At 34.2% G+C, this 12543-nt stretch overlaps 1 protein-coding gene across 7 annotated transcripts in view; it reads right to left on the bottom strand.

Annotated features, from left to right (window-relative positions):
• The window catches only part of NFXL1 (nuclear transcription factor, X-box binding like 1), a 53299-nt gene that overhangs the window by 33270 nt on the left and 7486 nt on the right, over positions 1–12543 (bottom strand). For all 7 annotated transcript variants that reach the window (XM_020904670.2, XM_070451936.1, XM_020904671.2 and 4 more), the window contains 8 exons: positions 10848–10978; positions 9441–9619; positions 9056–9217; positions 8853–8953; positions 8136–8250; positions 6456–6580; positions 5725–5847; positions 2591–2681 (listed from right to left, as the gene is read on the bottom strand). In XM_020904670.2, the coding sequence (XP_020760329.2) occupies positions 2591–2681; positions 5725–5847; positions 6456–6580; positions 8136–8250; positions 8853–8953; positions 9056–9217; positions 9441–9619; positions 10848–10978 (1027 nt within the window). The remainder of the gene's footprint in view (positions 1–2590; positions 2682–5724; positions 5848–6455; positions 6581–8135; positions 8251–8852; positions 8954–9055; positions 9218–9440; positions 9620–10847; positions 10979–12543) is intronic.

Raw genomic sequence — 12543 nt, 5'->3', positions numbered from 1 at the left:
CAAACAACAACAATAATAATAATAAACCCAGAATCTGCTCAAACCACTAGTCCCACTAACAGTTTATAGGAAATACAGAAGAAAATGCCAAAAATTCAATAATACCACAGAGATGCATTCTGCAAAATCCAGACTCTATAAAACTGTATAAAGCAGTCTAGTTTCTTAAGTGACAAAAGAAAAAGATGGAAAATCATAGAAAAAGAGGGAAATTACAAATTAACAGACTTGAGAGACATCAACCAACTACAATGTCAATCTCAGTAAGATTTCTGAGTCATACAAACTGAAGTAAAAAAATGAAGGTATTTATGAAACAAGATATGTAAACACAACATATTTGCTATTAAGAAACAGATTAACTATTTTCAGGTTAAGAATCCATCTTTTAGAGATGAATATTGAAGTATTTATGGGATCTGCTTCAAAGTAGTACAAGATGGGGATATGCTTTCAACATTTCTCCACTAAGTATGATGCATGCTCTATGCTTTTTTGCAGATACTCTATATATTGGGTTAAGGATGCTCTCCTCTATTCCTGGTTAAGTTTTCATCATATACGGATTTTGAATTTTATTAACTGTTTCTCAGACATTTACTAAAATGATCTCATTTCTCCTTTAGTCTGTTAATGTGGTGGAAACATTAGACTTACTAACCTTAAGCCAACCATATATTATTGCATGGATATCTTAATACCATCTAGCTGGATCTGAGTGGTTAAAACTAATTTCACAAACATGCTCATGAGTTAGATTGACCTGTGATTTTCTCTTACCTTCCCTGTAAGATATATAATGAGCTGGGGCACAATCCTTTTTTACATATACTATCAAATACATTACAAAGAGATTAAACTTATATATACCTTAAATGTTTATTTGTTAAAAATCATGTGTAAATATATCAACGAGGCCTTTTTTTCCTTGGTGAGAAAATTCTCAACTACTGATCTAATTTCTCTGGTGGTCATACAACTAGTCAAGTTTTCAACTTAAAGTGAAGGCCACGTTTTAACAGTGGCTTCTGAGACCCTAGACATATTCTCCTTTCCTCAGCAGCCCTTTATCCCACCATCTCTCTGACCTCATCTCCTTGGACAATCACTTCAGTCCTCTCAAATGTTTCTGTCTTAAGGCATCTCCAAGTCCACAGTGTCTGATCCCTATTTCTCTCAGGGTCCCCCTCACATATCATCCTACTGTGACCACACTATGTAAAGCAATATATATCATCTCCACTAACACGATTTTAATTTCACTCTAATTCTCTTATTATACTTGTCACTACTTGATATTCTGTACTAATTTATTTATTTTTACTCTAATTAAGAGAGAAATACAAAATAAGCTTCATAAAAGCAGGCACTTTGTCAAATCATTCACTAGTATAATCCCGGTGCCTGGTACTTAGAAGACACTCAAACATACTTATTGAAGTTTTGGGTTCACATCCTGACTCTGTAACTAGTTCTATAACCTTGGGCCAACAGTCTTTGCCTTCTTCCTCCTTACACAAAACAACACTAATATCATTCGCCTTCTAAGATCCCTGAAAGGACAAAGACATTAAGAGAGATATCTAGCACCCACCTAATCCCAAAGGAAAACAACAAAAATCAGTACAGTAGTTTGTCCAAGGTCATATAGCTACTAAGTCCAGACTTGACTCAGACCTCTTAATTTAAGTCCATGCTCTTTCTACTACTATATACTATCCTTCAGGAGATTTCACTTCATACTAGCATACTCCAAATGAGTCAAGTTAACTCAGTTTTCAACATCTAATAACCTACGGACTCCTGAGACCCTTTCAGGTGGTGTGCAAGATCTCACATACATAGATTAGAATTTTCCAGAAACTATGTGACAAGGGATATCACAGTAGATTGAATGAAGAAGCAGATATGTGAATCTAGTTATTTTCTACTAAGCTGGACATTAAAGACATCTGCAAAAATACAAAATACCATTCTTCCCACTATTTTTTTTTTCCAGAAAATACTTATTTTTCACACACAAAAAGTTACTGTATTAAGATGTAATGGGTTATTACTATGCTTAAATAAAATAATAAATGTTATTATATTTTCATTTTAAATACGTAAGTATGAATAGATAAAACCCATATTAACAAAAGATCTTTAGGTCCAAAAACAGTGTAAAAGGGCCTTGAGATAAAAAATTTTGAGACCCACTGGAAAGAATATCTCCATTCCTTTACTAAACTTAATTTCATATAAATGTCTAAAATTCAAAATAGTACTGTAAAACCTATTAGCTTAAAAACTATATGGGGAAGGTTGGGTAGAAGAAAGGAAACAATAAGGTATTACAGAAAGAACAAAAGTTTATATTCAGAAGGCCTGGGTTCAAATCTTGGCTACAGTGGTTTGCTAGAAAATTCCCTAACGGAAATCACTAAATCCTCTTCAGCTTAAATGTCCTCAACCATAAAATAAGGATACTAGCGACTACTCTAACGTCTCAAAACTGTTAAGAGTAAGATAATAAATGTGAAAGCTCTCTATCAACTATAAAGCACTATGTAAATATAAACATAAAATTACAGCTGTTATTAAATTTTACCTCTATGGCAGACAGATGGACACTTATGGTTTCTACATCCTAAAGTCCGTCCACAGTTTTGATCACAAGGTGGACAGTTTCCAGGGCAACACTGAAGGGAAAGCAATATATAAAGAACAGATAATTTGAAAATCATACATAATAAGAATGTCATTACTAGTTATTCACAGAACTTAGGGAAATCAAAAGATTGTTCTTTTCACTATAAGAATAAGAATATTCAAGAGTATCAACATTCTTGTGTAGAATACATTATACTAAGAACTTGTAAGTTTAAGTAGACAATGACCTAATTTAGTGAAATCAAGCTAAATTTACTTGCCCTTTAGTTAACTATTCTATGATTTAAAATCGTTCCATAAGAGATTCTCTTCTACTTATCTATGCAGAGACTGACAACATTAACCACAGGAATGCATCTGGTCAAACTCTATAATCAATTTAGGCAAACAATCTGCCTATTTTTAAGATTTAATTATAATAAAGCCAGTTCAATATATAAATTAGGTGGGCAATTATTTTCAAACCAAAGAATCAGAGTCTAACTAAAGGAAAGAAGCAGAGACAGGCTAATTGATTTCAGCACTCTCTAGTTTGTTACTTCTTAATTTTCAATCTGTAAGAAATATAGCTGCCTAAGACTTGTCCCAATTTTCATTCATGAACACAAAGCAACTACCTAAAAGTTCCATCCACCATTCTAATTCCTTGAGTTCTCATATATCCAAACCTTGGAAACGAAATACAGACTACAATTGTCTTAAAGAAACATGGGTTTGTAAGCTACTTAAGAAAAAGCTTCAGGATATAAAAATTGCTCGAAACAAAATACACATTATTGAAAAGCAATTAAAAGTTAAAATAGTTCATTCAGTTCAGTAAGTATTTGCCAAATAATACTACATGCCTATCACTTTCCCAGTGCCAATGGGGGAAAAGAAGATCATTGCAATAAGCCTTTTAGGTGTGTGTTTCTCACCATGGTGAGCAATAATGACCAGATTTACTCTCCTGCTTTAAACAACTAGAAAACCAGACAAAATATATGAAACAACAGCTTTCAGATTTTGGACAATTAGGCAGCACTGGACAGAAACCCTATGAAAAGATAAAACAAAAAAGGTGAGTCCTATCATAGCACAAGCTTAGACCTGGAAGTTTCCACACTGCAGCACAAGGAGAAAAATCACAAGCAAAATCCAGTGGTCTCACCAAGTTACTGAGACAAAATTCAAGGTTCAGAGGCCAGTATGGTAGAATTTGTGGAGAAATGGTAGCACAAAATATAAAGTTCATAAATATATGGAAACCAATCAAAAGTCACCCAGGAGGAAAGAATAACCCAAAAGGAAAGCAAAATTCAATCAACAAAAATAGACCCAGAAATGACAGATGACAGAATTAGTAGATAAGGACATTAAAATAGGCATGTGAGGTATAGTCCGTCCACCTATATACGGATGACGACAGAAGAAAGCATGAGCATGAAAAGGACACACATGGAAGATAAGAAAAGGACACAACTCCAAGTCTCAGATGAAAACTTACTGTCTGAGATGAGAAAATACATGATGGGATCAAAAATGGGATTATGCAATGCAAAAAGATCGAAAATGTCTTAAGTATGATGAAAACTATAAAGAAATAAAAGAAGCTCAACAAAAACTGAGCAAAAGAAACATGAAGAAGGCAATACAAAGGAAATCACTAATAAATTCCTGAAGACTGATGATAAAGAGAAAAATCTTTTTAAATGGTCAAAGAAAAAAGATACATACAGAAGAACAAATATAACAAAAATAGTTTAAAGTATGGGGGGAAAACTGTCAAATAAAAATCATACAGTAAAAACATTTTTCACAAACAAAAGCCAAAGAGAGTTTACAAAAATTAAAAGACTCCATGACCAGCTCTCAAGAGGTGTTAAAGGAAGTTCTTCAGATAAAAGAAAATGAAACCAGATAGAAACCTGAATCTTGAAAAAAGTATGAAAGTCATGAGTTTGATGATAAATATAAAAGATTACTTATTTTTTCAAATTCTTTGAAAGATACCTATTTAAAGCAAAAACAACATATTTAAGATTTTTTTTAAAAAAATGGTATAGAATGTGTGAGAATCAAATAAAGGAGGTAAAATGGAATCATTGAAAAGCAACACTCAAACAGAAGACACAAAAAAAGGAAAAGAAACAAAGAGCAGATGGGCAAACAGAAAATAAATAGCAAAATGACAGATTTAAATCCAACCATTTTATTAAAGATCATAAGAAATGTAAATGATCTACACCCAAATTAAACAATAAAGATTGAATAAAATTAAAAAAAATCTAAGTGCTCTCCGTACATGTTCACTTTAAATATAAAGATATGAATAAGTTAAAAGGATGGAAAAGATATACTGTATTAACACTACGAAAAACAAAGTTGAAATCACTATATTTAATAAATTTAGGAACAAGGTATCTTACCAGAGATAGAGGGATAATTTATAATAATAAAAGAGGTTTGAAAAAACTGCAAATCGACAGACTCAATAAAATACTCCTTATACTGAACCAAGTTTCTGCAGATAAGATCTGAATAGCAGAAGTTAAGCCTCGACAAAACCAAACGCCACGGCTAACACTGCTCTGATGTCTTAGTAGGGGAGCAGAAACAGCCAGAGGATCAAGTCAGAAGAGTTATGCACAGGAGAAAAGGACACCATTGTGATTTAAAAGCACTGGTAGAATCCCCACAATGCAAACAGTAATGTAGAATATTTATCAATATCTCATAGACACCACTGAGATTTAAAAGCACTGGCAGAATCCCCACTAATGCAAACAGTAATGTAGACTATTTATTACTATCTCATAGACACCACAGTGATTTAGAAGCACTGGTAGAATCCCCATAATGCAAACAGCAATGTAGAATATTTATTAATATTTCATAGACAACATTGCCATTTAAAAGCACTGGTAGAATCCCCACTAATGCAGACAGTAATGTAGAATATTTATTAATATTTCATACAGGAAGCAAAGAGTATATCTAAATATCTGAGGAACAAATCAAGATGGCACTTATTATGGGTCCCAAAAGGAAAAACTCAGAAGAATTTTAAAATCAGTTTTCCAGGCTTATTACCTTTCTCCTACACTGATGCTTCTGACAGTCCCGCATCTTAACACACTTAGTTTCACAAAGATAAGGTTTATGGCACGGCATTCGTTTTGTATGCTTCCCACAGCGACAATGCTTTTCCACTTCCTGGAAGAATCAAACGCTATTGACTTTTGTTGATATGATTTTTTTCACATTGCTATCTCTATAATTACTAAAAAATGAAAGAGAAAAGTTTTAAGAGCCTTTTGTATTAAAGACTTAAGAAAAAAAAGGCCGAATTTTCTAAGACACCTGTTCCAAAAAGACTTCACAGAATTTCTATTATTAAATTTAGTAAAAACTTGGTATTAAACAGTAAAACAATTAAAATCTCTTATATCTAATTACACCATAACATCTATACATCTAGTTTCAATAAAACAAAACAACTGGGTTATCTGGTAGTATGTCAAAACCAAAACCACATCTAGGCAGTTTTTTCCATCATCACTAAGCCTAATTCATTGTTGCTTTGAATATCTACTGAGAACAAACAAGTCCACACTAGTCTAAAAATGACAACATTCAAACTTTTACCAAGGAATACAAAATAAATGGTAACTTCAGATTTAACTGCTGGCATACTCTCCTGTTTCATCATAATAAATGTTAGATCACGACAACAGATGTTTAAGAGAACAATTATAAAACAATCCCATCTGACACATTATGGCAACTATTAAAAGAGTAGTTATTACAAGGAGATGACTAACTTGTCTACATGTTTCACAAGGGCCTCGATGACAACGCTGTGAACATCTATGGATTCCACATTCAAGTACTTTGTCACAACTATCTCCACAAGTTGGTACATCTTCTGTACAAGGCAAGGAAAATTCTAGAAGCAGACAAAAAAAATCAGTATTAATAACAACATATATTATTATAAAGCACTAATAATGTGCCATGTACTGCTGGTTCCCTAAATGACAGGCCTAAATGACAGGCCTACATAATTAATGGAAAAAGTTCACTTTAATGAAAATAACCCCTAATATTTGTAAAGTTTATGCTTTTTTAAAAAAAAATTTATTTGGCCGCATCGGATCCTAGTTGCGGCACGTGGGATCTTCGTCATGGCGCACAGGCTCTTTAGTTGTGGCACTCAGGCTTAGCTGCTCTTCGGCATGTGGGATCCTAGTTCCCAAACAGGCATCCAATCCAGGTCCCCTGCATTTCGAAGAGGATTCTTAACTACTGGACTGCCAGGGAAGCCCCAAAGTTTATGCGTTTTAAGAAGAATTCGACACATGACACGTTACCATACTCAGGAAGCACATTTTTATGAGCTAACCACTTCAGAAATATTTTTCTAAAGAAATGAGTAAGTCCCTGGAAACCACTAGCAAGAATTCTACAATATACAGAATTAAAAAAAAAAGGAAAATTGCTCTAAACAAGTTCATCAGATGAAAAAAAAAAAAGATCTAGATTTTGAAACTATGAAATCGGCCTTTAACATAAATATTTTATAACAAATGTTGGCAATAATCTCACAAATATGTGTGCTGGTATTGGTGTTAAATTCTCAAGAAAGTGATTGTCAACTGAAACTCTTCTATGCCTTTATCTAAAACCAGTCAAAACTAAATTCACCTGTAATCTAATACAAAATAATGGCAAGAATTTATAACTATTAGGTTTCCTTCATGTGCTGGCCACTACAGTAAATAATTTATGTGCATTTTATCACTTAATTCTCACAATTATCTTATAAAGAAGGTGCTACTATTGCCCCCATTTAATTTGAGAAAAGTATAGTCCAAGAAAGTGGAATTTCAACCCAGATATGCCTAGTCTTTTTCTTTTATTTAATTTTAACAGAGATTTATTCATGCAAGGAAAGAAAGAAACAGGATCAGAGGAAGGAACTAAATCAAGAACACATCTTGGAATACTTATATTCATCACAGTCTTAACTCTTATATGTGTTGGCATGCAGTTCAGAATGGTGACCCTTATATAATCAAAGATCATATTACTATCACTCTACTTCAGTTTTTGTTTACCAGCATGCAGCGTGGGGTATTGACATTTACTTCCCTGAATGCCTTCTCTTCACTGGTCAGGGGCTGAAAGAACAGGGGAGCTGAAAGAGTGTTCAGATGGAAGCTGAAGATACACCTTGAATGTGCTTTGATGGGTTGAAAAGAGGTTGGTCTGAGATTGACAAGACACCCGTTTCAGAGCCTCAGGAAGTTTGGGGCCAAATCTGAGTTCTTAACCCACCAGGCTACATTGTCCTCTTACCCAGGCGTGCAGAAATCTAATACAGAATTTACATTATTATTGAAGCAACATTGTAAGTTTCCAGAGAAAACTAATTGGGAAAATATAATAATCAGCTTAACAAGTAATCATAATCTGATTAAAGATTTTTTGGAAAGCCTTACTTGACTTCTGACAGGGACAGGACCTTTTCCCAGATCGAGGACAATCTCCACAAGCACCTACATGGCAAACTTGCTCACATGTATGATTCCCACATGGTAGCGTCTTCCCACATACCTAAAACAACAAGCAATAAATGCTAAAGACTTAAAAGTTAACAAGACTTTGTATATGATGTAATAATTTCTCAATCACAAATAAGCAACTTCTTTATATTCCTCATATTATTATGCTTTCTCTTACATAGGTATCATGAATGTGCATAAACACACACACACACACACACACGTTTCTTATGTGCCAGAGTATATTTTTAAAATATAATAAAGGCAAAAAGGACATACAGTTTCATGTGATCATCCACCAAAGATTTCCAATGGTACTAAAACCATACAAATTCTAAGACAAGCTACAAAATCACTCCTACTTCCTCAAGTGGATTAACTCGAGAAGAGGGAAAAGAGAGGGAGAGAAAGCTAGCAAGAAAGAGTACATATGTACTAAATCTGAAATTCAACAAGTCGCTGTTAATTTGAAAAAAAAATTTCTCCTGGTAATTAAAATGATATTAAATTGAAAAGTTTCCTAAAACATGAATAAAATTCATCTGATTTGCTGTTCTTCCTCTCTTTTTATCCAATTAAACCTAACTAGCATTTCTAATTGTACATGCTTTGGTAGACTTTACCACCCACGCCTCAAAACGCATATACACTTACTAGATCACAGTGCCACAGTGGACTTGCACAGCTTCTTTCAGCTACTCGTTTGCCACAGACACACTTTTGTCTACTAACTCTTGGACAGGGTGGGCAACTTCCTAAAATCAAAATGATAAATAAGCATGGGACATCATAAAAGCAATGGAGACTGCTTTGACTTCTGCTTAAGGCTGGAACACCTAACACTTATGACCTTTTACCTGCGTGACAGGGATTTTCACATTTATGTTGTCCACAAAGCAATTTCCGCCCACATGGCAGCTGACAGGACCATTCCTTAGCACTGCACCGGCGAGGGACAGGTTTTGCTTTCTTACAATAACAAGTAGTTGTGACCATTTTGGGACAAGGGGGGCAAGGACCTAGAAACCAATGAAAGGAAAAAAACATCAGAAGTCAAAAATCAAAATTTTCAGTTCCTACACCTATCAATAATTCCTAACACTTACCTGATACTTTAAAAGGCAATCCCTTCAAATATTTTCTTATGTACACTTAAGTTCTGAGTTAACTTTCACAATGATTTTTTTGCTTCAATGTAAGAAGAAATAACTACCCACAAACAACAAGAAATATATAACTCACCCGGATGGCAGAGGAGTAAACATTTGTGGCCACAAGAAGGTTTAAAATCTCTCTCACACACTTGGCCACATGAATGAGGCACAAGCCACGGATCTAAAGGTGGATCTTCCACTTTTCCACAATAGCAATAGTACCTACTAGGTGTGTCAGATCGTTTGTATTCAAACCTACATTTGGGACTACAAAGAATGAAATTCCTGAAGTTAATTTCATTTATAAAAGTGACATGAGACAGGGATATAAATATACTTAACAATGGAGTATAAACAATCAGTTAATGTAACCTTTGCTCCATCTCTATATTAATAAGAAACAAGATTTTACTGAAATCAACTTCAACCATCTAGAAACACTCTGTCCAATAATTTCCTGAGACGATGGAAGTGTTCTATACCTGTCATGTCCAACACAATAGCCGTTAGCCACATATGGCTAGTGAGCACTTGAAATGTGGCTAGTACACACAACTGAGAAAGAAACAATTTTTTATTTCAAAATTTTTAAGAGTATAAACAACTGCATGTGGCCAGTTGCTACTGTATTAAACACCACATATCTAAAATACAGCTACACAAGAAAGCAACATTAGCTTTCTACTAACCACCTGAACTTTATTCTTGAGATATGCATTCCAATATTATAAGGCTCACTATTTTAAAAGTTTGGTTGGGTGGTCTACAAATATGCAAAATATATTAGCAATAGCAAACAGAAGAGAGAAATCAGGTTGTAGGTAGGTAATATAGCAGCAAGAAACATGACTTAAAATCTAGAAGGGAAAAATATTTGAAATAAAAAATATTCATATTTAACATCGAATACAAAAATATATATATTTCAAATACGCCTAAGTCATAGAAAAGTTCAAATACTGTTTCACGTTCTCTGCTAAAACATTTTTACCCAGCAAGACTAAAATAAAGCAGTTTTGGTCCTAGAAGCCAAACTAAAATAATAAATGTAGAAAATTTAATAAGACTGGATAACCTGAAGCTTTGATAGATTTCAAGGATAAAACTAGGAAGCCAATGATCAAAATGTTAGATGACCGTCATGTACAATGTGATACTAAAATATACAAACAGGAGCTCCTGAGAGAAGCTGCAGAATTTCAATGGATTCTAGTTGAAAAGAAATTAAAAGTTCTTTAAAAAGATAACTAAGGAGTTGCTTTGTGAGGTGGGGGGGTGGGGTAGAATCTGAATGATTTATTAGCTACCAAAAGGAACTAGTAGCTAGACAAGCTGGGGCAATGGGGGGAGCCATTAGCAGGTCCCATATCTTCACAAACCAAGTGACTACTTAAGGGCCAAGCACGTGTAATGAAATTGCCAATAAAGCACCTTAGAAGCTACAAATCTCATTTATTTTACTACTAAACACTCCAACTAAATTAGAGAAAGTTACCAAGGCCAGGGATAATCTCTCTTTCCAAAATCATCATCCGTCAGAGAAGATACCAGAAACTGGCTGTCTTTAGCCCACTTCTGGATACAGGGCATGTGAAATATACAGAAACACCCTGAACAACTCCAAACCTAAGACAAAGGTATCAGAGATTAACAAACACAAAATGATTTTTCTTTGATAATTCCACAATACTTTAAAATAAGTACCATTTTCAAGAGCTAATTACAGAAAAAAAAACCTTCCTCTAGCATAACAGAAGAAATGTTCTTTAAAAAAATTAATTTACATGTAGAACAATTTAAAGAAAAATAATATTAGCCATCCAGATTCATTCAGCTAGAAACTACTGCTACCATTCTGAAAAATCTCTAATATTTTTGTATATATTTCATACTTTTTAAAAAATGAGGTCATACTGCACTTACTGATAAGTAACTACAGCCTTTTAACATAGTATAAGCATTTACCCTTATCAAATATGTTCACACAACATGATATTTATAGCTGTATAGCAGGTATCACATTGACTTATATACCATAAATTAACAAATTTCGGGTTGTTGTACATTTAGGTTTTTCTAATTGTAAATAACACCACAAAAGGAATCCTTAAACACAAGTATGTACATATAATCTCTGTTGTCCCATTGTGATAAAAAATCTATTGGTCTTGCAATTAACACTAAATTCTAAAACTTGGGTGAGCAAAAACTTGAAAATATATATATAAATATCATAAGCCAGCAGAAGCACTGAAAAAAAGCCAACTTCTTAGTTTGAGTTCCCCCCAAAAAAGCAGTGCCTAAGAAAAGAACTGGGATATAGAAGTAAAAGGTTAAGAGAGGGAAAAGGAAAAGCAAATAAACTGCATATTACTCAGCTGATTACCACTAAGGGCCAAAGTTCAGTCCTGTTAGGAATGCTCTGAAGAACCACATAGAACATGCCTAGGACAACTCCAGCCCCAACCACTAGCAAAGAGGAAGCTGGGGCACTCATCCCGCAACTCCCTATGGTGGAATGTTGCCCCAGTGGGCATTAGCTCTGCCCTACTTCTGTACTACCCCCATTTCCTGCTGAGTTAGTTCCCAACGAGAAAGCAGTGAGATTGGAAAAAAAACATCCACAGACAGCAAGTGTTTAATGCAGAGACTATTCCTCTACTGCAGCTGAATTCAGAGTAAGCCAACCAGAAGCACCAAAGGCACTGTGCTATCTTATCTGATACAGCTTAAATTTACGGTTCATTCTACATGACCCATCCATTTCACATCTGACCTGACTGCCCTTCTCTAGGCAATGGTGCTACAATAGTGGAGGATTAACTTGAGGTCTAAATGGTGAGTCTATCACATTGAGTCATCACTTCCCCTTTATTGCTTTATTAATGCTCTTTAAATTTACATATATATAACTTCACCATTAGGCCACAGAATCTCTAAGTACATCTCTGAATCCATCTCTCCCCATTAATCCCAGCCACTTTCCAGAAGCACCTTCAACACAAGAGAAGCTCACTAATAAACCATAAATGTCACTGCTAGGTTTTACTTCCTTGAAGGCAGGGAACATAATTATATTTTTTAAAACCTAGTGAAAGTAATGAAATATAGTTTATTTAACATTTCAGTACTTGTGTGAATCTCTATAACGTACTGATGCTAAAAATGCTTTCTCAAAATGACATATGCAT

The sequence above is a fragment of the Odocoileus virginianus genome, chromosome 21 (assembly GCF_023699985.2).
Source record: "Odocoileus virginianus isolate 20LAN1187 ecotype Illinois chromosome 21, Ovbor_1.2, whole genome shotgun sequence".
In the NCBI taxonomy this organism is placed as follows: domain Eukaryota; kingdom Metazoa; phylum Chordata; class Mammalia; order Artiodactyla; family Cervidae; genus Odocoileus; species Odocoileus virginianus.
This window is presented reverse-complemented; position numbering and strand designations above follow the sequence as displayed.